Raw genomic sequence first — 26,671 nt, 5'->3', positions numbered from 1 at the left:
TTCATTCCCCAATTCTTTTTTAGATATGGATCAACTGGAAGCAGAATGAAAAGTTTCGAACGTCCAAAGGTTTATAGCGCTTCACTCAGCCGATTATATAAGAAAATGGTTTGAAGTGAATGTTGATATGGAATCTGATACATGCCTCGATGCTTGTCAAATTCTGTAACCTTAAAAGAGAAAATGAAGCAAATGAGACACTCATATTAATTTTTCAGAGGCCAGGTGTGAAAGGAACCCCAGTCGACGGCAACCATGATCCTCCATCTTCTAGGAAGCGTTCAATGGTAAACCGAGAAGCCTCAGATGGACTTGTAATGACATGATAACCAGGCCACTTCACCCTTCTCGCCGTCGAAGCTCCGGCTCCACTATTTCTGTACTCACCATAGAAGAGAGTTGCTAGTGCAAAATTTCCATTCCACTCCAGCCATCCAGCGGGATCCACCAAGTCATCGATAACACAGTTTATGTAAACAGTCCGTGAATACATTTGCCATGGTCTCCCAAGGAAAGTTTGAACAGAACCCAGGACGGGCCTCAAATCATCAGCTGCCATGATCCTTGAATTTTGAATAATTATGCCAGTATTCTCTCTTGCTCCATTCCTCCCTTGAGCTGTAATGGTGTTCTTCTGTTGGCTTAGAGGTCTTCTTACGTAGATGATAGAGTTTTGAATAACAACCGGTGCATTACCAAAGATGAAATCTACTGTGCCGTAAATTTCACAGTCCCTGTAAAATTGGTCGCCAGCGTGGGCGTACAACGTATCTTGGTATCCTTCGAATCGGCATTGATAGAAGACCGCTCTAAGACCGGTTGATCGCAAAGCTACGGCTTGATAATTCTGTGGGCCGGCTGTGTTACGGAACGTAATTCCCTGAGCGATGAAGTCGTCTGCGTTGACACCTGATCACGATCCATCCTTACTCAAATTTGTTACTGAAAACTGATGAATGAAAATGAAAGAAAATAAAAAAAAAGGGGTAAGAATATTGCATACCAACTGTGGCAGAACCGTAAGTGCCATGACCTCCTCTAGCGGCACTCCTGCTGCCGGTGATTATAGTCTTCTCTCTGCCATCTCCCACTAACATGATATTGTTGAGGTTAACACCAACTACCAAATACTCTTGGTAAGTCCCAGCCTTTACGTAAATTATAAACCTCCCGGTCCTTCTTCTCATTCCGGCTGCGTCCAAAGCTTCCCCGATGGTCCTGTAGTTGCCGGACCCATCTTGCGCCACCACCAGGTTCGCGCGAGAAGATGGTGAAGGTGATTCAAGAAGCCTTGTCTCATTACCCGACAACAAACTCGGAAATCCATTCTTTGCCTCATAAAATGAGAATGTATGGACCTCCTCGGAGAAAACTGTACAAGGTAACAGAAAGGCAGCAAAGACAAGGGAAACTATGACCGTCATTGTCGCCGAGACTGAGATCAGATTGATAAATGGAAGGGACCTTTATAGGTAGAAGAGTGAGAGAGATGAACAGTGACCGAGACTGAGATCAGATTGATCAATGGAAGGGACCTTTATAGGGAGAAGAGGAGAAGAGACAGAGAGATGAACATCGAAAGGAAATGAATCCATTCTTTGAGAGAGAGAAATGAACATCGAAAGGAAATGAATCCATTCTTTGAGACAGAGAGATGAACATCGAAAGGAAATGAATCCATTCTTTGTTACCCACCCAAACCCAATGAATTCATTATTTATTTATTCCAATCTGATCATGTTTTCGTTTCCTTTGAGAAAACAGAGTCAGGCTCTGTGCTCTCTGCGCGCGTCGGCCGGCGTTTCGCAACCTGGCACCGTGCGTCGGAATGCGCCGGGTGGCGTTGGATGCGCCGACGTCGTCGAGGCCATTTCGGAGGTTGAAGAGATCAGGCGCGCGGTAAAAAAAAAAATTGAAACATAAGGTTGGGTTTCATTTTTAAAACGAGTCGACTCGGACGATTTGAGACGGATCGGACGGGCTGAGTCGGCTCTAGCTAGCAACTTTCTGGAAGGAAAAAAAATAAAAAAATAATAATGCACCAAGAGGAATTTATAAAGAGTAAGAATTTATAATGAGCTGATCGGTTGATGATTCTGGCACTATCACTGTTGGAGCTGATGGAACTGCAGACTGTGTAAGCCCTTGGGAGTTTTTCCGTTCCGGAGCTGATGGAAGTGCAGACTGTGTAAGCCCTTGGGAGTTTTTCCGTTCCGTGTAAGCCCTTGATGGAACAGGCCATGGATTTGAGCCTCTGATTTCTACATATAATGCATTAATTAGATGTTTTTTTTTCTGGACAAGAACCCGACTTTGGATACCGAGTCATTGATGAGTCTGATGTGCAGAAACTTATTTAATTGTAATTGATGCTTACTGCAAACAAATTTTATTTTAGTGCGTGTAAAAGATAGTAGTTACATGTTAAAAATTAGTACATACAAAATGATAGTCTATGGAATATGTTTGTTGCGAGAGTAAAAAAAAGGATTGTGAGCCCAGTAAGTAGCACTTAGATTATCATATAGAAGAGATGGAGGTTTAGTACAGTATATGTGTAAATCTTTGAGAAGAAATTGAAGCAAAGTGCTTTCAGCACATGTGGAAGCCATTGCTCTGTATTTGGCTCCAGTAGTAGAGCGAGAGATGGTCGATTGTTTTCTGGCAGACCAAGATACAAGATTTGATGCTAAGAACATGGCATGACCCATGGTAGATCACCTTGTTAGTAGGCAACCACCCCAATCTGCATCGAAAAAGTCAAGAATATTCAGGGAGAAGGGTTTGGAAAAGACTAATCTATACTCTATAGTACCTTTAAGGTATCGAAGAATTCTTTTGACTGGTGTATCCTTCACATGAGAATAATTTGGATGAAACTCCACAAAAAAATTAATGTCTTTTCTAAATTTCGAAACTGAGACGAGATTTTTTCTTATATGTGAAACTAGAAGCAAAATCTCTTATATGTGAAACTAGAAGCACTTATTAATGTAAAAAGATGGTGGACGAAGCCCAGATGGTGCCGAAGGTGAAAGTGCAAGTGTTGACGTCCACGAGGACATCCAGGTGCATGGTTCAAAATTTTGAAGTGTTCATTAATTATTCATATGCACTAACTTGCATTATTATTCATATTCACAGAGACATCTAAAGAGAGATTAGATCAGAGAGATTCAAGGGGGTCCGTAGGATGGAGTAGAAATTGGGATCGGATTTCGGAAGGAAAGTCAAGATAATCTAAGATTTTAAATCTATATCTACCGGAGTTCAGAAAGCTACAGGATTGAAGTGAATCATAGTAGCAGAAATCACATTTCAGACGTCATCAAAGCTTTGCATCAGAGAATCCTGAAGAGGATGGAAACCCCCAAACCCGGAAGCCAAAAGAAAGCCTAACCAAAGACGGTGGAGCTGGCGCCGTTTCGGACCGCGTAGGGCACCAGACTCACCACATGCTTGCCCTCATATTTGCCCGTCGGAGCAGCCGCACCAGTAAGGACGTGGCAAATAATATTCCGGTGGTGTTCATACCCGAGGAGGTGAAGAAGATGGACCATCTACATAAGCTCCCAGGCTCTATCCCTCCTTTCCAATTGATCGCAAAGAGGTACGTGCGTAAACAAATAAATTTCTCCTCATTTATTTTCATGAGAACAAATCCTCATAAAAAAAATCTGCTCCGTTGTACATGTTATATCATTTTTCTCTTGATTTAGGATATGTTTAGTAGTCAACCGATCATCATCACTGAGTCTGCTGGTCACTTTTGTCTCTTAGTTCTCCTCCACCGCAATGAATCTTGGAGTGAGCGAACACTATCGGCCATGACTTCCACGCACTCTCCCATCGCCACTACCTCCCTCTCATTCATACGCTGCCTGGCCAATAGTCTCGACAGCCATCTGATACAAAGGAATTTAGGAAAGAAGGAGGAACTGTTTGAGCATGAAATCGTATATCTCCATTGAATTCATTCAGGCTATATATAGTCATACAACTACAAAGGAAAAGGAACAACGGCTCCAGAAAAACAGACATGAACAATAAGTAAATAATAATTAAATAACTAAACAAACCACTAAACAAACAACTGAACCAGCCACGTCTTCCACGTTGCCACTACCTTCGTGGTCTTCGTGGTCTGCTCCGTGTGAAGTGGGCATATCATACCCCACCGCTTAAGGATCTTGTCCACAAGGATGAAATCAGGATAGGATCCTTGTCCTTAAGCTAGTTTATAAACTACCGGACCAACTTTCTCAATAACTTTGTATGGAACAAAGAAACATTGGGCAAACTTTATGGAGGGTCTGGTTCTGGTTGATCGCCCTCAACATCCTCGATGCCTGTATGGGGTGAATCCTCGATCATAAATAATTGTGGTCGTTCGCAACGATGGCTTGGAACGAAATTCTCTTCACAATAATAACATAACCCCTTCTCTCAACGTTCTCGTGCCTCTTGGTTGGTTATTTGGCCGAAGGTTGCTGGTTGAGTATTGGAGCTTTGGTCTATCAATTTATGCATGCCCCTTGTCTTTTTCATTGGCAATCTGTGAAGCGGATCTTACGGTACTTGAAACAAACTCTGGATTATGGTTTGGCCCTCACTCCTTCTTCGTCCCCTGTTCTGGCTGCCTTCTCTGATGCCGATTGGGCCGACTGCCCCGACGACAGAAAATCTACTAGTGTCTATTGTTTATTCTATGGCCCAAATCTCATATGCTGGAGTTCAAAAAAATAAACTACTATTGCTCGGTCCAGCACGGAGGCTGAATACAAGGCCTTAGCCCATGCTACGTGTGAACTAGTTTGGGTCCAATCCTTATTATCTAAACTGGGAATCTTCTTATCTCAGCTACCCATTCTCTATTGTGATAATTTGGGGGCCACTTACTTATCTGTGAATCCTGTGATGCATCCTCGCACAAAGCATGTGGATATTGATTATCATTTTGTTCGTGATCGTGTTCATAACAAGACTCTTCAAATTTCCTTCCTTTCCAGTAAAGATCAGATTGCAGATGTCTTTACCAAACCCCTGTCCATTACCAGATTTTGCACACTCAGATCAAGTCTCACAGTCCTGCTAGGATTGCTGGGCTCGCCGGGGGCTATCAGCAATGTTCACTCCTCCATAAGTTAAGTCCTCACCTCCAGGCCAACTCACCAAACATCTCAGCAATGCTCAGTCTTCCACCTCAGCAGCACAAAACAAGACAACTCTAGAATATGTCAACGTGTCATGTATTCCAAAAGAGTCTAGAATACTGTATTTTGTCTCATGTATTGTATATATAACCCGGCTTGTAAACAGTTCAAATGAGAAGAAAGAATCACAGATTTTTCATCTTTATTGTTCTTTGTTTATTTTCTATTAGCGATCAACCGGAAAGGAGGGATAGAGCCGGGGAGCTTCTGTAAGAGCGGCCCGAAGATGGTCCATCACCTCCTCGGGTATGAACATCACCGGAATATTATTTGCCACGGAGCTTCTGTAAGAGCGGCCCGAAGATGGTCCATCACCTCCTCGGGTATGAACACCACCGGAATATTATTTGCCACGTCCTTACTGGTGCGGCTGCCCGGACGGCAAAATTTGCGGGCAAGCGTGTGGTGAGTCTGGTGCCCTGCGCGGTCCGAAACGGCGCCAGCGGCAGCGTCTTTTGTCAGGCTTTCTTCTGCCTCCACATCATCTGGCTTCCGGGTTTGGGGGTTTCCATCGTCTTCAGGAACGTCTCAAACCCGATTTCTGCTGCTATAATTCACTCAAATCCCGTTGCTTTCTCAAACGGGTAGATATATAGATTTAAAATCTCCAATTATCTTTACTTCCCAACCGAATTCCGATCCCGATTTCTACTCCATTCCTCTGTTATCCGTTGAGCAATACAATCCCCTACGGCTCTATTTTTCTTTCTCTCTCACTCTCTCTCTCGTTGTTTCCTCACCCGTTCTTCTCTCCCGTTTTCCTTCTTAATGTATGGATAGCTAGACTCGTCGTAGCCTTTGGAAAAGCGATCAGACACAGAAAATGGGTTCGCGTCTCCTTGCACTTCTCGTCTGTCTCCTTTGGTTTTCCTTCCATCTGGGTTCCTGCTCTGCGGCTCTAACGAGCAGAACCCACTTGATCAAATCAAAGTGCGGAGTCACCAGTAGTAACCCACGTGTGTGCATCCATAGACAAGAGGCGCATACTGCGCTATCCGTGGCCGCCACCCATGTTCATCACACAGCAAGATGGATGTCCAGACTGTTCGCCAGGCAGCGTATGACTAAGAGGGAGAAGGTGGCGATGGGAGAGTGCATGGATTTATTCGCCGGTAGTGTTCGCTCACTCCGAGCGGCGTTGCGGGAGATGCGGCTTGTCAAAGGGTCAGACGATAGAGATATATTATCCGATATGAATGAGTGGATTACTGAATCGATGAATGACCACGGTACCTGCATAGACGGCTTCACAGAACTTAACATTGAAGGAGAACTGAAAGACAAAGTGACCAGTAGACTCAGTGTTGATGATCAGTTGACCGATAAAGCTTTGGATCTCGTCGTTAGATTTGCATGCGATATCCACCCTGATGACCCCTCTTCATGTCCCTGATCTCATCTCTCTTCATATGTCGCTGTGAATGATTTCATATGCTGATTTGATCTGTTTCTTGTTTTCTGTGATTTGCTTATTTAAATAATGCAAGTCTCTTATTTTCTTTTTCTTTTTCTTTTTATTGGTGCTGAAGTTTATGTACTCATGCACTGATTGTTGAGTGGACGTGGTGTGTAACTGTATAAACTATGTATTAGACTACTTTTGTTGTTCAATGGTGGTTAATAGAGACATTATTAAGGCACTTGAGAAGGGAAATTCCAAATTTCTATATTGAGGCTACTTTAATTACTATTAAGGAACTTCAATTCAGATTTTCGTATCCAACTCGTATTGTTGGTATCCCCAACATATCTTCTCAAATGCGTTTAAATTGCATGAACCAAAACCTTAAAAACATAAGCTCATGGCCGATGTTCTTCTATTACAAGAGCCATGAAGATGACCAAGCAAAAAGAAATTCTTCACTTGTTTTCCCGGTGTCACTTAAAATTGAAACAGCAAGTGAACCCCATATTTGTGTACTGGGCTTGTGGTTACCGTCATTGTGTAGCTGCCCGTTCCTTTGGTATATTTAGGCCATGTCAGTGCACTGTGTAAGTGAAAGTGAATCTATTTTCACCGAAAATAAGTGGCCCCAAAAACTTTAGTGCACCGTGTAAGTGAAAGTGAATCCATTTTCACAAAAAAAAGTAGCCTCAAAAGCGTTAGTGCGTTGTGTAAGTGGCAAGTGGAAGTGAATTATACAGGTATTTCACTTTCACTCTTACAAGTAGAAAAACGAGTGAAAGTGAAATCTCTCCTTGAGAAGCTTGACGATTTCACTCTTTTGTCACTCGCTCTCCGCTCCCCTCTTACCTACATTTGCTCTCATCTCTCCTCTACCTGTGTTGGTCGTCCATCAATCGCTTCACATCTTCATGCTAACCCTCTCTGGTTCTCCTTAGTGACCTCATCCCTCTTCGGCTTATCTTCCTCTCTGCAACCGCTCTCTTCCTCTTTGCTTAAATCGGCTTCTTTTCTAGTTGTTTCTCTCTTCTCTTTTTTCCCCAGTCGTCGTCCCTCTCAATTTCTCTTGTCATCCCTCTTAGAACCTAACTTTTAATTTCTATCATCTCAACTTCGCCGCCTCTCTCTCTAACCCTAATTTCTCTCACCTCATCTTGACCACCCCCTATTTTGTACCCTCAACCCTATATTTCTCTCAATTTCTCTAACCTAAACCCTAAATCTATCATTCCCACCCAAAATTTCTCTCAATTATTGTAACCCGAAATTAAAACTTCTGACATGTCACTAAAGGTATTGTACTCTAGCACTAATCTTAGATTTTGTTTTTTAATTTCTGTGAAATTTTTTAATTTATGCAAATTTAGGGTTTCCTCTTTAATTGTTCGATACTATTCTTTTGTAATTTCTATGTTTAAGGTCGATATTGAATGCTTAGTTTAATAAATTATGTTGATAATAAAACACTAAATTTTTAACAAAATTGATTGATAATGAATTAATTTGTATAAAAAAATTATGTCTTATTTCATTGAGTTGATGATATTGAATCAATTTTTTTTAATTGAAATTGATATTGAATATCTGTTATTTTTTTAAATTATTACTTTAATTGCTGTTATGATTTAATTTCCCTATTTAATTGTATTAGTTGATTTATTTTCATGTTATGATCTAGTTAAATTGAATTTATGTTAATTGTTGATTTGTTGAATTTACTTTCCATTAGTTAAATACATAAATAATCACATCATCAACCTTTCTATTTTTTAATAACTATGAGACGTTTCTTCCTTTTCATCTAGAATAATTGGAATTAGTTACGACACTTACACTTTTTTTTGTATAATTCATGTTTTGGAGTCTCAGATTCAAATAAACACTCAATATGCTCAAAAAATGGCCCCATGAACATAAGAAATTTGAAGAAACATCCATGGTCCACCATTTTATGTAGGAAAAGACATGCAATGTCGACCTTCCCTTCTATGCACAAAAGTATGGACCAGTGATTGGGATAAGTGGAGTGAAGGCTGGTTCCAGTACTAATCATAACACCAAACACATGCATAGCCTGATCCACTCTTCTCTCATAACTAAAACCATAACACCAAACACATGCATAGCCTGATCCACTCTTCTCTCATAACTAAAACCATAACACCAAACACATGCATAGCCTGATCCACTCTTCTCTCAGAACTAAAATCATCAATCAGGTGATTATAAATTTATAAGTGGAGAAATCAGGAAGAATGCCAAGCTCAAATGTTTGGGAAAATATATCAATGGCTTGTGAGAATTGCTTTACCATGCAGAGCTCACGTATAAAAAAACTGTACCTGGGTTTACAAGGCAAATAACCCATATGGATAACTTGCTTCAAACACTTTTTTTCTGCTTGAGTTAATTTCCCTATTTTACAGTAACAAAACTACCATAAAGTTTAAGTATAACAGTGACGGCATGAAAGTAAAGCTCTTGAGCCTTTTGCAATTGACCAGGGTGTGCTGTGTGCAAACTTCAAAGCATTATAAGTGACAGAATTGGGATCTAGATGACTGAGAAGCATCAATTGGCAAATGGGCAAGTAGTAGCAGTTCGGATTTTAGCCTTTTGAATAGAAGTTTTAGGGATAGAACGTATGAGACGATCTCTCTTTACTCCATTTATTAGAAATCTGGATCGAAAAGAGCCGTTGCTCTGTTCGTCGGGTTGGCAACGGTCGAGGCAAACACAAATTCCAACACTCCCCCGCACGGGAAAACCCGTGGACAAATTAACCGGAAAAACCCGGGACAAACTCCTGGAAAAACCCAGGACAAATTCACTAGAAATACCTGGGACAAAATTCGGTGGGAGCGGGACTAGAACTCGGGACCAACCTGCTCTGAGACCATGTTGAAACCATTGGGCTAAAAGGCTCAAACCTGGAACCATTTTAGTTCATTCCCCGATTCTTTTTTAGATATGGATCAATTGAAAGCAGAATGAAAAGTTTCGAACATCCAAAGGTTTATAGCGCTTCACTCAGCCGATTATATAAGAAAATGGTTTGAAGTGAAAGTTGATATGGAATCTGATACATGCCTCGATGCTTGTCAAATTCTGTAACCTTAAAAGAGAAAATGAAGCAAATGAGACACTCATATTAATTTTTCAGAGGCCAGGTGTGAAAGGAACCCCAGTCGACGGCAACCATGATCCTCCATCTTCTAGGAAGCGTTCAATGGTAAACCGAGAAGCCTCAGATGGACTTGTAATGACGTGATAACCAGGCCACTTCACCCTTCTCGTCGTCGTAGCTCCGACTCCACTATTTCTGTACTCACCATAGAAGAGAGTTGCTAGTGCAAAATTTCCATTCCACTCCAGCCATCTAGCGGGATCCACCAAGTCATCGATAACACAGTTTATGTAAACAGTCCGTGAATACTTTTGCCATGGTCTCCCAAGGAAAGTTTGAACAGAACCCAGGACAGGCCTCAAATCATCAGCTGCCATGATCCTTGAATTTTGAATAATTATGCCAGTATTCTCTCTTGCTCCATTCCTCCCTTGAGCTGTAATGGTGTTCTTCTGGTGGCTTAGAGGTCTTCTTACGTAGATGAAAGAGTTTTGAATAACAACCGGTGCATTACCTAAGATGAAATCTATTGTACCGTAAATTTCATAGTCCTTGTAAAATTGTTCGCCAGCGTGGGCGTACAACGTATCTTGTGTTGGGTCCCGATTTTATTCGGGACATGACTGTAAATATTGGTCTTGTTTAGACCTTTTATGTAATTTCTGTATGAAATATTTAACCTTTGTAACTTAGGTTTACAGTGAATAGATGAAAATTTTCCCTCCCGCTCTGTTTCCCTCTCTGGTCGTCGTCGTCTTTGAAAATCCCCAACATCTGGTATCAGAGCGATTTGAATCCTTTATGTGTGACAACAATTTCAGCAAGACCACTTCCGACAGTTGCGTCTTCATGAAAAGGTACTCCAGTGATAATTTCATTATTCTTTTACTCTATGTCGATGACATGTTAGTTGTCGATAATGATACAAAGGAGATAGGAGCTTTGAAAGAAAAGCTTGGGAATGAGTTTGCAATGAAGGATTTAGGTCCCACAAAGCAAATTCTTGGTATGAGAATCACTAGAGATCGGGAAAGGTGCAAGCTTTGGTTGTAACAAGAAAGGTATTTGGGAAAAGTGCTTGAAAAGTTTAATATGAGCAAATGCAAACCGGGTTCTTCTCCACTTGGTAGTCATCTCAAGTTGACACTTGATGATTGTCCAAAGGATGAAAAGGAGAAAGAAGAAATGAAGAAGGTGTCGTATGCATCCGTGGTCGGTTCATTGATGTATGCAATGGTGTGTACAAGGCCGGATATTGCTCATGTTGTTGGAGTGGTAAGTCGTTATCTCTCCAACCCTGGAAAAGCTCACTGGGATGCTGTGAAATGGATTCTTCGGTATATTCGCGGTACTACTGGTTATTGTCTCTGTTACGGGGCTAGTAAACCAGTTCTGGAGGCATATACGGATGCCGATTGGGCCGGAGATGTTGACTCGAGGAAGTCAACATCCGGTTATTTGGTTTATTTTGCGAATGGTGCTATCTCATGGCAATCGAGACTACAGAAATGTGTTGCACTCTCCACAACCGAAGCTGAATACATGGCAATTACCGAAGCATGCAAAGAACTATTGTGGATGAAGAAGTTCTTTCAAGAATTGGACATTCGGCAAGAGAGGTATGTGTTACTTTGTGATAGTCAAAGTGCAATTCATTTGAGCAAGAATCCCATATTTCATTCGAGATCAAAACACATTGATCTACGTCATCATTGGATACGTGATGTGCTTGAAAAGAAAGAATTGATGTTGGAGAAAGTCCACACGAGTGAGAATGACTCCGACATGTTGACAAAGTCTTTACCTCCTTTGAAGCTTGAAGCTTGTCGTGACAAAGTAGGTTTGGTTGAGGGTTTTACCTCATGAATCGGGAGGAGGAGTTTTGTTGGATCCCGATTTTATTCGGGACATGACTGTAAATATTGGTCTTGTTTAAACCTTTTATGTAATTTCTATATGGAATATTTAACCTTTGTAACTTAGGTTTACAGTGAAAAGATGAAATTTTTCTCTCCTGTTCTGTTTCCCTCTCTAGCTGTCGTCGTCTCTGAAAATCCCCAACATCTGGTATCAGAGCGATTTGAATCCTTTATGTGTAAAAACAATTTCAGTAAGACCACTTCCGACAGTTGCGTCTTCATGAAAAGGTACTCCAGTGATAATTTCATTATTCTTTTACTCTGTGTCGATGACATGTTGGTTGTCGGTATTGTTACAAAGGAGATAGGAGCTTTGAAAGAAAATCTTGGGAATGAGTTTGCAATGAAGGATTTAGGTTCCGCAAAGCAAATTCTTGGTATGAGAATCACTAGAGATCGGGAAAGGTGCAAGCTTTGGTTGTCACAAGAAAGGTATTTGGGAAAGGTGATTGAAAGGTTTAATATGAGCAAATGCAAACCGGGTTCTTCTCCACTTGGTAGTCATCTCAAGTTGACACTTGATGATTGTCCAAAGGATGAAATGGGGAAAGAAGAAATGAAGAAGGTGTCGTATGCATCCGTGGTCGGTTCATTGATGTATGCAATGGTGTGTACAAGGCCGGATATTGCTCATGTTGTTGGAGTGGTAAGTCGTTATCTCTCCAACGCTGGAAAAGCTCACTGGGATGCTGTGAAATGGATTCTTCGGTATATTCGCGGTACTACTGGTTATTGTCTCTGTTATGGGGCTAGTAAACCAGTTCTGGAGGCATATACGGATGCCGATTGGGCCGGAGATGTTGACTCGAGGAAGTCAACATCCGATTATTTGGTTTGTTTTGCGAATGGGGCTGTCTCATGGCAATCGAGACTACAGAAATGTGTTGCACTCTCCACAACCGAAGCTGAATACATGGCAATTACCGAAGCATGCAAAGAACTATTGTGGATGAAGAAGTTCTTTCAAGAATTGGATATTCGGCAAGAGAAGTATGTGTTACTTTGTGATAGTCAAAGTGCAATTCATTTGAGCAAGAATCCCACATTTCATTCGAGATCAAAGCACATTGATCTACGTCATCATTGGATACGTGATGTGCTTGAAAAGAAAGAATTGATATTGGAGAAATTCCACACGAGTGAGAATGGCTCCGACATGTTGACAAAGTCTTTACCTCCTTTGAAGCTTGAAGCTTGTCGTGACAAAGCAGGTTTGGTTGAGGGTTTTACCTCATGAATCGGGAGGAGGAGTTTTTTTGGGTCCCGATTTCATTCGGGACATGACTGTAAATATTGGTCTTGTTTAGACCTTTTATGTAATTTCTGTATGGAATATTTAACCTTTGTAACTTAGGTTTATAGTGAATAGATGAAATTTTTCTCTCCCGCTCTGTTTCCCTCTCTGGCTGTCGTCGTCTTTGAAAATCCCCAACATCTTGGTATCCTTCGAATCGGCATTGATAGAAGACCGCTCTAAGACCGGTTGATCGCAAAGCTAAGGCTTGATAATTCTGTGGGCCGGCTGTGTTACGGAACGTAATTCCCTGAGCGATGAAGTCGTCTGCGTTGACACCTGATCACGATCCATCCTTACTCAAATTTGTTACTGAAAACTGATGAATGAAAATGAAAGAAAATAAAAAGTGGTAAGAATATTGCATACCAACTGTGGCAGAACCGTAAGTGCCATGACCTCCTCTAGCGGCACTCCTGCTGCCGGTGATTATAGTCTTCTTTCTGCCATCTCCCACTAACATGATATTGTTGAGGTTAACACCAACTACCAAATACTCTTGGTAAGTTCCAGCCTTTACGTAAATTATAAACCTCCCGGTCCTTCTTCTCATTCTGACTACGTCCAAAGCTTCCCTGATGGTCCTGTAGTTGTCGGACCCATCTTGCGCCACCATCAGGTTCGCGCGAGAAGATGGTGAAGGTGATTGAAGAAGCCTTGTCTCATTATGTAAAACAGAGAGAACCTAAAATAATAACAGAGATTGAACGAATGGTTTTTCGATGAGTTTATTCTTCTCCGTTAGGAGGCTATTTATAATACATTACAAGTTGAGTTTAGGATCAATTTAGATCCTAAAATCAAGGAATAAAATCAAGAATATAATCACGGGATCGGAGGAAACAATCACGCTATACAGTTTCCTCCGATCACGCTATACAGCTATACATTTCAACACTCCCCCTCAAGTTGGTGCATAGATATCAGTCAAACCCAACTTGTCAATTATACCATGAAATGTATTCCCTGATACTGCCTTCGTGAGCATATCAGCCATCTGACTCGCAGATTGAATAAAGGGGAATTGTATAATCTTTGCATCGAGGTTCTCTTTGATGAAATGACGATCAACTTCAACATGTTTAGTGCGATCATGTTGAACTGGATTTTGTACAATTACGATAGCTGCCTTGTTATCATAGTGAAGATTCATAGGTTTGTCGTATTCAATCCCTAAGTCTCTCAGTATATTCCGTATCCATAACAACTTGCATACACCATGAGCCATACGTCGAAATTCAGCTTCAGCACTTGCTCTTGATACTACCTTCTGTTTTTTGCTTTTCCAAGTGACAAGATTCCCTTCCACAAAAGTAAAGTAACCCGACGTGGATCTTCTGGTTGTCTGATCACCTGCCTAATCAGAGTTTGTATACCCTTCAATACTAGAGATACCATTTTTTGAGAATAACAAACCTTTTCCTGGAGCACTCTTTAAGTATCTCAAGATCCGATAGACTGCTTCCATATGTTCTTCACTTGGTGCATGCATGAACTGGCTCACAACGCTTACTGCCTATGCTACATCGGGCCTTGTGTATGATAGGTAGATTAATCTTCCAACTAATCGCTGATAACACCCTTTGTCTGCTGGAATTTGATCTGGAAGAATTCCGAGTTTATGATGCATTTCCATGGGCGTCTCTATGGGTTTACAGTCAAGCATTCCGGTTTCGGCTAGAAGATCCAACACATATTTTCGCTGTGAAAGGAAGACTCCATGTTTCGATCTTGCAACTTCAATTCCCAAAAAATATTTAAGTTGTCTGAGATCCTTCATTTCGAATTTAGTAGCTAAATACTCCTGTAAAGCTTGCATTTCACCTGGTCATCTCCTGTCATGACCATATCATCAACAGATACAATTAATGCTGTTACCTTTCCTTCTTTGTGTTTTATAAACAAAGTATGATCTGAGTTACTTTGTTTATAACCAAACTCCTTCATTGTAGCCGAGAATCTCCCAAACCATGCTCTAGGTGACTGTTTCAGCCCATACAATGACTTCTTCAATTTACAAACTTTACCTTGAGACAAAGAACTACTTTTTACATCTGGTGGTAGTTCCATGTAGACTTCTTCTTCTAAGTCTCCATTGAGGAAGACATTTTTAACGTCGAATTGTTGCAGAGGCTAGTCTCGATTTGCTGCTATAGATATAAGAATACGAATTGTATTGATCTTAGCTACTGGTGCAAAAGTATCCTGATAGTCTATCCCATACCTTTGCGTATATCCTTTTGCAACTAGCCGAGCTTTATATCTGTCAATGCTTCCATCCGGTTTGAGTTTCAATGTGAACACCCATCGACATCCAATTGTTTTTACTCCTTTAGGTTGGGGAACAAGTTCCCAAGTGGCATTTTTTTGTAGAGCCTCCATCTCTTCGTTCATCATTTTTTTCCATTTTGGAGTAGCTAATGCATCCTGCACATTACTAGGAATAGAAACCCTGGATAATTGATCAACAGTAAATGCATATGATTTAGTCAACCTATGGGACCCATAGTTATTGATTGAGTCTTTGGTCTTGGCTTCAAGATCAGGTTCATACTATTTTTTTGGAACTCCCCTATTCAATCTTTGTGGATATCTAGAGGTTATGTTTTTTGTAGGAAGACATGTTTCATTAGACTCATCAAACACAGGATTCGTATTTACCTGAGGAGGAACATTCTGGGTTGATTTTTCAGTTGTTGGTGCAGACGGGGGCAACTCTGGGGGTTCTTCAGGTGAAATTACTGAATCACAGTCTTGTTGCACATCATGACACTTAAAAAATTCATTCACCGCTTCTAACTCAATAAATTCGGCACCTCTTTCAACATCTCCGTTAGTTTCATGTGGAACATTCTCTTCATTTGAACTCTCCCCCTGAAGAGATGTCCAAGAAACTCCCCCTGAATAATAAGGGACTGATTCATGGAAGGAGATATCTAAAGTCACATGGAGCTTGTTGGTGTGTGGATCATAACACGGATATCCTTTTTGAAGATCAGAGTAGCCAACAAATACACATCGCTTGGCACATGGATCAAGTTTATTTCGCAAGATTTTTGGGATATGAACATAAGTGGTACACCCAAAAATTCGGGGTTCAAGATTCGGAAGATGGGGAATTGAAATCAGGGATTGCAGCTTATGTAGAGGAGTTTGAAAATCAAGTACTCTAGAAGGTGTTCGATTGATGAGGTAGGCAGCAGATGTGATAACTTCACCCCAATAAAATCGAGGCATGTTCATGCCAAAGAGAGAGGCACGCACTACTTCCAAAAATTGTCTATTCTTTCTTTCTGCCAATCCATTCTGTTGAGGAGTATAGGTGCAAGAAGTCTGGTGACGAATTCCATGAGTGGTCAGAAAAGTTTCGAGAGAAGCATTAACAAACTCAGTACCATTATCAGATTGCAAAACACGAATCTGCTTTTGGTATTGAGTATGTATCATTGTATGGAATTTCTGAAATGCTAGACACACATCACTTTTGTGGATAAGCAGAGAGACCCAAGTCATTCTAGTGCATTCATCAATAAATGTCACAAAGTAACGAGCTCTAGAAATAGAGGAAATCTTGGCTAGACCCCAAACATCAGAATGAATAACCGCAAAAGGTTTGAAACTTTTATTCAAACTCGGGAAATAAGCAATATGGTGGCTTTTAGCCAATTCACATGTGTCACAATGAAAATGCACATCAGTCAAACTTGAAAAAAGTTGAGGTCGCAATTTCTTAAGATAACCAAAGGAAAGGTGGCCTAATCGTCGGTGCCATAACCATACAGTTGTTTGAGCATTATCTTCACTGCTAGCTTGATTTGTCTGACTGATTTTCGATCCCCCGTTCTCTGTCAACTCCAAATAGTAGAGTTTGCCCCGTCTAAAACCATAACCAAGAATCTTCAGGGTTAGAATGTCCTGAAAGACACAAAATGAGGGCTAAAAAGTTACAGTACAAGCAAGAGTGGAAGTAATTTGACTAACAGACAAAAGGTTATATTCAAGAGAGGGAACCACAAGGACAATATCTAATGTCAGAGTATTGGATAATATAACAGATCTTTCCCCAGTAATAGGAGAGGTACTACCATTGGCTGTTGAAATAACAGATTGTGGAGAAGGTAGGATGGATTGTAACTGACTGGGATCCCTTGTCATGTAATCAGATGCACCTGTATCAATAATCCAAGGTCTATTCTTAGAATGTACAGAAAATATTAATGCATTATCGAGAATACCTGGATGGGCAACATTTGCAATAGGTAGCTCCTGATTCTCTTCCATGGATGTCACCATAGCTTTCCCAGCAGTCTTGTTACGGGGATTTTTCGAGAAATCCCACAACTCCGGATAGCCAATAATCTCATAACATCGGTGTTGTGAATGTCCTTTTTTTCGTAGTGAATACATACATGATTGTTACCTTTGCCAGAGGATTGAGGGTTCCGACTACTTGATGATCCTTGTCGGTTTTGGTTGACCAACATCGTCGAGTTTTCAGAGACTGGGCGATAGCTCCCCATTGTCTGTCTCTGTTGATATTCGCGTCTGACATATGCATATGTACTCTCCAAATCACGTTTGGGATCTTTTCGCAAAATTTCTCCACGAACTTGATCAAATTCGGAGTCAAGCCCACTGAGAAAAATATGAACCCGAAGCCTAGCCATTGCAGAGTGCAACTGGATTAGCCCTTCGACTATTCCTTCCTGAGATATAGTTCTATGATCAATCTCTTGGAAAATAGCAACCAGTTCATTGTAGTATGTGGATAACGGTCTACCATTTTGTTTGGTAGAAAAAAATCTCTGGTTCAGCTCAAATATACAAGTTTCATCGGATCCATCATAGAATATTTTTGATACTGCTTCCCATATGTCCTTGGCCGTGGAGAGGCGAATAAATCGCTGCATGAGCAATAGACTCATGGAGTCAATAAGCCAACTTTTGACTCTTTGATTTTCAGTAATCCATGCTCCAAGATTAGCATCACCAGATGCTGGTTTTTTTGTTTCGTCGGTGAGGTATCCAGCTTTGTTGTGTGCGCCAATTCGCATCTCCATGAGTTGGGACCATAATGAATAATTGGTCTCATTGAGGATAACTCCAGTTGGAAATGCAGAATTATCTTGGTGGACTATAATCCGTGGTGATGGGATAAGTTCGGTGGATGCGCCTGTAGTGGTGGCCATCGATCTGAATTTTTTTTTTCTAATTCGGTCCGATTCGGTTCAGGCCGGTCCGGTTCGATCTGGTCCGATTCGGTACGATCTGGGCGGATTCAATTCTGGTCCGCTCCAGTGCTGGTTCGATCCGGTTCGAGTTTAGACCGGTTCGGTCCGATTCGGTCGACTCGCCGGTCTGGGTCGACAGGAAAATAAAGGAACAGTTCCTAAGTTTTAAAAAAATACCGTCGTCTTCGGCAACGGCAGCCTTCGTCTTCGGCAATGGCAGCGGAGCGTCGGCTTCAGTCGGAACAGGGTGGTGGTGCCGTCGGCGGCGCTCGTCGGCACTTGTCGGCGACGTGATTCCGACTACATAAATCGCTTCGTCTTCGGCAACGGCAGCCTTCGTCGTCGACAACGGCAGCCTTCGTCTTCGGCAACGGCAGCGGAGGGTCGGCTTCAGTCGGAATAGGTGGTGGTGCCGTCGTCGGCATCGGCGACGTTCTTTTGGCGTCAGGACAACCGGAATATGGAGTTGCAGAACTCTGTTTTTTTTCTGCAACTCCGACGGATTTTTTTTCTTCCTCTGGCTTCCTCCTTCGGGGATTACAGGAGCACTTAGCTCCGACTTTCTACGACGGAAAAGAGAGGATAATTCTCCTGCTCTAATACCATGTAAAACAGAGAGAACCGAAAATAATAACAGAGATTGAATGAATGGTTTTCCGATGAGTTTATTCTTCTCCGTTAGGAGGCTATTTATAATACATTACAAGTTGAGTTTTGGATCAATTTAGATCCTAAAATCAAGGACTAGAATCAAGAATATAATCACGGGATCGGAGGAAACAATCACGCTATACAGTTTCCTCCGATCACGCTATACAGCTATACATTTCAACACATTACCCGACAACAAACTCGGAAAACCATTCTTTGCCTCATAAAATGAGAATGTATGGACCTCCTCGGAGAAAACTGTACAAGGTAACAGAAAGGCAGCAAAGACAAGGGAAACTATGACTGTCATTGTCGTCGAGACTGAGATCAGATTGATAAATGGAAGGGACCTTTATAGGTAGAAGAGGAGAAGAGTTAGAGAGATGAACGGAGGAGAAGAGACAGAGAGATGAACATCGAAAGGAAATGAATCCATTCTTTGAGACAGAGAGATGAACATCGAAAGGAAATGAATCCATTCTTTGTTACCCACCCAAACCCAATGAATTCATTATTTATGTATTCCAATCTGATCATGGTTTCGTTTCCTTTGAGAAAACAGAGTCGGCTGACGTTTCGCAACCTGGCACCGTGCGTTGGAATGCGCCGGGTGGCGTTCAATGCGCCGACGTCGTCGAGGCCATGACGGAGGTGGAAGAGATCAGGCGCGCAGTAAAAAAAAAATTGAAACATAAGGTTGGGTTTCATTTTTAAAACGAGTCGACTCGGACGATTTGAGACGGATCGGACGGGTTGAGTCGGCTCTAGCTAGCAACTTTCTGGAAGGAAAAAAAAATGCACCAAGAGGAATTTATAAAGAGTAAGAAGTTATAATGAGCTGATCGGTTGATAATTCTGGCACTATCACTGTTGGAGCTAATGGAACTGCAGACTGTGTAAGCCCTTGGGAGTTTTTCTGTTCTGTGTAAGCATTTGATGGAACAGGCCATGGCTCTGAGCCTCTAATTTCTACATATAATGCATTAATTAGATTTTTTTTCTGGAGAAGAACCCGAGTTTGGATACCAAGTCATTGATGAGTCTGATGTGCAGCAACTTATTTAATTGTAATTGATGCTTAATGCAAACAAATTTTATTTTAGTGCATATAAAAGATAGTAGTGTTGAAACCAATTGCGCTAAAACCTCGAGGCATTAGTGAGAGGCGCAACAGGACCTTATACAATTATTGACCCGAGCGATACAAAAACGGTTCCACACTCCCCCGCACGGGGAATACCCGTGGAAATTCTGTGGCCAAATTCATGGCCTGCGGGGGGGGGGGGATTCGAACTCAGGACCAACCTGCTCTGATACCATGTTGAAACTAGTTGTGCTAAAACCTCGAGGCATTAGTGAAGGCGCAACATGAATATAAGAAGGATCGGCCCAGTCGATATTAAATTCTCAACACTCCCCCGCACGTTGCCATTTGTGGCTCGTGGAAACAGGTGGGAGCGAGACTCGAACTCGGAACCAACCTTGCTCTGATACCAAATGGAGTACCTAGCCAATACATCCCAAAAGATCGGCCTGTTTGGAGCAGAAGACTAGCGTACTTAACCCAAGATGGGTCGAGCGTGAAATCTCAACACGCCCCCTCACGCGAGGCACACGGACCCACCTTCCACGCCCGCCTCCTCTTCCCTCCTGTGGAGCGCCCACTTTGCCTCTGGCGGGATTCGAAGGCGTGACGTGCCCAGCTCTGATACCATGACAACGGTTAGCCAATACACCCAACAAATTGATCTGTTAGGTGTGGAAAGCTACCGCATAAAAAAGTGGACGGAACCACTCTGACACCCACCCCACCTATTCTTGACTGCCTCTCACGGGATTCGAACATGGGACGTGGCATGCCCAGCTCTGATACCATGTTGAAACCAGTTGCGCTAAAACCTCAAGGCATTAGTGAGAGGCGCAACAGGACCTTATACAAGGATTGGCCTGAGCGATACAAATACGGTTCCACAAGTAGTTACATGTTAAAAATTAGTACATATAAAAGATAGTTTGGTAATTTTATTTTAACTATACCTCCTACTAAGGGTACTATTTTTATCTGCTAGGTATCTTTGTGTTTCATTTCGCTGTAAAGTGGGAGTTATAAGGACTTAAATGTGTAAGCCTATTTTTCTTTGTACACTACTTTTCTCTTAAGTGATAAGAAGAACCCTAACGAGAGCAGCTCTTTTGGCTCTCTTGTTACACTCTCCTTCTCTCTTCCTTATCTTCTTTATTCCATGCATGGGGATGTTCCTCTTTGTGTGGATGAGGTGGACACTTAACATGGTTTAGCATGGTTGATGTGTCCCCTTTTGCTTCTTGTGCCACCTTTGTATGAGCTTGGTCTTTCTTTGTATTTATGGTCTTTGATGTAGCTTGGAATCATATATCCTCTTTCGCATATCCGTGTGTTGCTTATCATTCCCCCTCAAGCTGAACTAAGAGGTTGATCGGACATTTAGCTGGGTGGTAAGTAGTTGAAACCGGTTGGAATAAAGCGGTTTGGTGAAATGTTTGCAAGTTGGTTGACGAAGGAAATATGTTGTAGTTGAAGACATCCCACTGTAACATTTTCGTGAACAAAATGATAGTCTATGGAATATGTTTGTTGCGAGAGTAAAAAAAAGGACTGTGAGCCCAGTAAGTAGCACTTAGATTACCATATAGAAGAGATGGAGGTTTAGTACAGCATATGTGTAAATCTTTGAGAAGAAATTGAAGCAAAGTGCTTTCAGCACATGTGGAAGCCATTGCTCTGTATTTGGCTCCAGTAGTAGAGCGAGAGATGGTCGATTGTTTTCTGGCAGACCAAGATACAAGATTTGATGCTAAGAACATGGCATGACCCATGGTAGATCACCTTGTTAGAAGGCAACCACCCCAATCTGCATCGAAAAAGTCAAGAATATTCAGGGAGAAGGGTTTGGAAAAGACTAATCTATACTCTATAGTACCTTTAAGGTATCGAAGAATTCTTTTGACTGGTGTATCCTTCACATGAGAATAATTGGGATGAAACTCCACAAAAAAATTAATGTCTTTTCTAAATTTCGAAACTGAGACGAGATTTTTTCTTATATGTGAAACTAGAAGCAAAATCTCTTATATGTGAAACTAGAAGCACTTATTAATGTAAAAAGATGGTGGACGAAGCCTAGATGGTGCCGAAGGTGAAAGTGCAAGTGTTGACGTCCACGAGGACATCCAGGTGCATGGTTCAAAATTTTGAAGTGTTCATTAATTATTCATATGCACTAACTTGCATTATTATTCATATTCACAGAGACATCTAAAGAGAGATTAGATCAGAGAGATTCAAGGGGGTCCGTAGGATGGAGTAGAAATTGGGATCGGATTTCGGAAGGAAAGTCAAGATAATCTAAGATTTTAAATCTATATCTACCGGAGTTCAGAAAGCTACAGGATTGAAGTGAATCATAGTAGCAGAAATCACATTTCAGACGTCATCAAAGCTTTGCATCAGAGAATCCTGAAGAGGATGGAAACCCCCAAACCCGGAAGCCAAAAGAAAGCCTAACCAAAGACGGTGGAGCTGGCGCCGTTTCGGACGCGTAGGGCACCAGACTCACCACATGCTTGCCCTCATATTTGCCCGTCGGAGCAGCCGCACCAGTAAGGACGTGGCAAATAATATTCCGGTGGTGTTCATACCCGAGGAGGTGAAGAAGATGGACCATCTACATAAGCTCCCAGGCTCTATCCCTCCTTTCCAATTGATCGCAAAGAGGTACGTGCGTAAACAAATAAATTTCTCCTCATTTATTTTCATGAGAACAAATCCTCATAAAAAAAATCTGCTCCGTTGTACATGTTTAGGTACCTTAATATCATTTTTCTCTTGATTTAGGATATGTTTAGTAGTCAACCGATCATCACCACTAAGTCTGCTGGTCACTTTTGTCTCTCAGTTCTCCTCCACCGCAATGAATCTCGGAGTAAGCGAACACTATCGGCCATGACTTCCACGCACTCTCCCATCGCCACTACTTCCCTCTCATTCATACGCTGCCTGGCCAACAGTCTCGACAGCCATATGATACAAAGGAATTTAGGAAAGAAAGAGGAACTGTTTGAGCATGAAATGGTATATCTCCATTGAATTCATTCAGGCTATATATAGCCATATAACTACAAAGGAAAAGGAACAACGGTTCCAGAAAAACAGACATGAACAATAACTAAATAATAATTACATAACTAAACAAACCACTAAACGAACAACTGAACCAGCCACGTCTTCCAAGTTGCCACTACCTTCGTGTTCTTCGTGGTCTTCGTGGTCTGCTGCGTGTGAGGTGGGCATATCATTCCCCACCGCTTAAGGATCTTGTCCACAAGGATGAAATCAGGATAGGATCCTTGTCCTTAAGCTAGTTTATAAGCTACCGGACCAACTTTCTCAATAACTTTGTATGGAACAAAGAGGCGACCAAACCACCAACTCTTCCCGGAGTGGCATAACCTACTCTGATACCACTGATACAAAGGAATTTAGGAAAGAAGGAGGAACTGTTTGAGTATGAAATCGTATATCTCCGTTGAATTCATTCAGGCTATATATAGCCATACAACTACAAAGGAAAAATGAACAACGACTCCGGAAAAATAGACATTAACAATAACTAAATAATAACTAAACAACTGAACCAACCACGTCTTCCGCTTTGCCACTACCTATGTGGTCTTCGTGGTGTGCTGCGTGTGAAGTGGCCATATCACCATCTTGCGGTATGTGCCTCTTGTCTATTGACGAGAGTTTTATCCCGATAACTAAGAGGATACTGATTTATCGTCCAAGAGAAATCAGAGGAAGATTTCCTCTGATTTATTTTCCCCAAGATTACCAGAGAGAATCTTGTAATTTATTGATTCTATTTTATTGTATAGATATGTAATTGAAGAGTGTATCAAAGTATTGAAGCTCTTTCAGCACGACGTCGGTGGGCTCCGGTCGCGTGACAGAGGGAGGACTTTGTTCCTAGGCTGTGGACCCATCTCCCAAATCGAAAATAGTGGGAAGTCATCCTCTTCAAAAATGGCAGAGAACATAGCAACTGTCACGGCGACCACCGATGTGTGGGGTCTTTCCGCTGTATATGCTATGTGTGGTTTTCGCTGGTTTGTGATATTTATTGATGATTGTATTCGACAGACTTGGGCTTATTTTTTGAAACATAAGGACGAGGTCTTCCAGATTTTTTAAACTTTTCATAAAATGATTCAAACTCAGTTCTCCGCTAGGATTCAAAATCTTCAGTCTAATGGTGGAGATTATGTAAATCAATAGTTCTGTGATTATTTCCAACATCATGGACTGTTTCATGAAACCTCATGCTCCCAATCTCCTCACCAAGAAGGTATTGCAAAGAAGAAAAATAGCCATATCCTTGAAACGGCTCTAGCTCTTTTACTTGGAACTCATGTGCCTAAACACCATTGGATTGATGTTGTTGCTACGACAGTCTATCTTATTAACCACATGCCCTCCAAAGTGTTTAAGTTCAAGACTCCACTACAGGTCCTATCAACTTATGTTTCATTGCCTGCAATTATTTTTTATTATTTTACTTTGATGTTTGAGTTCAAGACTCCACTACAGGCGCCCCCCCCCCCCCCCCCCCCCCCCCCCCCCCCCCCCCCCGCCTCTATTCGTGGTATGCTTGTCTGAGCAGTAAGCTACTTGAATTTGGCTTTGTCATTTCTAAATCAAACACTTCCGTATTCATTTACCGCATCAATCTATTGTCTTGTATTTTTTAGTTTATGTTGATGATGTTCTCCTTACTGGCTCAGATAGCTCTGCTATTGCTCAGCTCGTTAAATTGCTCAGTGTTGATTTTTTCGTAAAAGATCTTGGTGGTCTTCATTACTTCTTGGGTATTGAGTGTCACATAAATTCGAATGAGATTTTTCCTTCCCAATGAAAATATATTCTTGATTTATTACACAAGACCAATATGGATAATTGTAATCCTATTGGCAATCCTATGTCTCCCTCCACTAAACTTTCTGCCTTTGATTCAACATCTATGGAAGATCCTTTTTCTGTACAGGAGTGTGGTGGGCAGCCTCCAATATCTTCTCTTCACCCGACCTGATTTAGCTTTTTCAGTCAATCGGGTCTGTCAATTTATGCATGCCCCTTGTCTTTCACATTGGCAATCTGTGAAGCGGATCTTACGGTGCTTGAAACAGACTCTGGATTATGGTCTAGCCCTCACTCCTTCTTCGTCCCCTGTTCTGGCTGCCTTCTCTGATGCAGATTGGGCCGGCTGCCCCGACGACAGAAAATCTACCAATGTCTATTGTTTATTCTATGGCCCAAATCTCATATGCTGGAGTTCAAAAAAAAAACTACTATTGCTCGGTCCAACACGGAGGCTGAATACAAGGCCTTAGCCCATGCTACGTGTGAACTAGTTTGGGTTTAATCCTTATTATCTGAACTGGGAATCTTCTTATCTCAGCCACCCATTCTCTCTTGTGATAATTTGGGGGACACATACTTATCTGTGAATCCTGTGATGCATTCTCGCACAAAGCATGTGGATATTGATTATCATTTTGTTCGTGATCGTGTTCATAACAAGACTCTTCAAATTTTCTTCCTTTCCAGCAAAGATCAGATTGCAGATGTCTTTACCAAGCCCCTGTCCATTACTAGATTTTGCACACTCAGATCGACCCTCACAGTCCTGCTAGGACTGCTGGGCTCGCCGTGGGCTATCAGCAATGTTCACTCTTCCATTTCAGCAACACAAGATAAGTCCTCACCAGGCCAACTCACCAAACATCTCAGCAATGCTCAGTCTTCCACCTCAGCAGCACAAGACAAGGCAACTCTAGAATAAGTCAACGTGTCATGTATTCCAGAAGAGTCTAGAATACTGTACTTTATCTCATGTATTGTATATATAGCCCGGCTTGTAAACAGATTAAACGAGGAGAAGGAATCACAGATTTTTCATCTTTATCGTTCTTTGTTTATTTTCTATTAGCGATCAACTGGAAAGGAGGGATAGAGCCGGGGAGCTTCTGTAAGAGCGGCCCGAAGATGGTCCATCACCTCCTCGGGTATGAACACCACCGGAATATTATTTGCCACGTCCTTACTGGTGCGGCTGCCCGGACTGCAAAATTTGCGGGCAAGCGTGTGGTGAGTCTGGTGCCCTGCGCGGTCCGAAACGGCGCCAGCGGCAGCGTCTTTGGCCAGGCTTTCTTCTGGCTCCACATCATCTGGCTTCCAGGTTTGAGGGTTTCCATCGTCTTCAGCAACGTCTGAAACCCGATTTCTGCTGCTATAATTCACTCAAATCCCGTTGCTTTCAAAAACGGGTAGATATATAGATTTAAAATCTCCGATTATCTTTACTTCCCATCCGAATTCCGATCCCGATTTCTACTCCATTCCTCTGTTATCCGTTGAGCAATACAATCCCCTACGGCTCTATTTTTCTTTTTCTCACTCTCTCTCTCGTTGTTTCCTCACACGTTCTTCTCTCCCGTTTTCCTTCTTAATGTATGGATAGCTAGACTCATCGTAGCCTTTGGAAAAGCGATCAGACACAGAAAATGGGTTCGCGTCTCCTTGCACTTGTCGTCTGTCTCCTTTGGTTTTCCTTCCATCTGGGTACCTGCTCTGCGGCTCTAACGAGCAGAACCCACTTGATGAAATCAAAGTGCGGAGTGACCAGTAGTAACCCACGTGTGTGCATCCATAGACAAGAGGCGCATAGTGCACTATCCGTGGCCGCCACCCATGTTCATCACACCGCAAGATGGATGTCCAGACTGTTCGCCAGGC

At 41.9% G+C, this 26,671-nt stretch overlaps 3 protein-coding genes across 3 annotated transcripts; 1 reads left to right on the top strand and 2 right to left on the bottom strand.

Moving 5' to 3' along the window:
- Positions 1-214: 214 nt before the first annotated feature.
- Positions 215-1,424, bottom strand: LOC137934260 (pectinesterase 2-like). The gene is made up of 2 exons (XM_068778540.1): positions 1,004-1,424; positions 215-909 (listed from the first exon to the last, which is right to left on the bottom strand). Exons 1-2 carry the CDS (start codon positions 1,422-1,424, stop codon positions 215-217), a joined length of 1,116 nt encoding a protein of 371 aa, XP_068634641.1.
- Positions 1,425-6,036: 4,612 nt separating this feature from the next.
- On the top strand, positions 6,037-6,606 carry LOC137934259 (21 kDa protein-like). Its single transcript, XM_068778538.1, has one exon. The coding sequence runs from the start codon at positions 6,037-6,039 to the stop codon at positions 6,604-6,606; it is 570 nt and encodes a 189-aa protein (XP_068634639.1).
- Positions 6,607-9,777: 3,171 nt separating this feature from the next.
- LOC137934258 (pectinesterase 2-like) lies at positions 9,778-20,555 on the bottom strand. The gene is made up of 5 exons (XM_068778537.1): positions 20,465-20,555; positions 19,025-19,098; positions 13,328-13,619; positions 13,104-13,237; positions 9,778-10,338 (listed from the first exon to the last, which is right to left on the bottom strand). The coding sequence occupies exons 1-5, from the start codon at positions 20,553-20,555 to the stop codon at positions 9,778-9,780; spliced, it is 1,152 nt and encodes a 383-aa protein (XP_068634638.1).
- Positions 20,556-26,671: the final 6,116 nt, after the last annotated feature.

Source organism: Aristolochia californica, unplaced genomic scaffold (genome assembly GCF_029961685.1).
Source record: "Aristolochia californica isolate CCGP_79_NKW_82.1479 unplaced genomic scaffold, dmAriCali1.0.hap1 SCAF_6, whole genome shotgun sequence".
Lineage (NCBI taxonomy): Eukaryota > Viridiplantae > Streptophyta > Magnoliopsida > Piperales > Aristolochiaceae > Aristolochia > Aristolochia californica.
The sequence above is the reverse complement of the archived record's forward strand: the minus strand, read 5'-3'. Positions and strand labels throughout refer to the sequence as shown.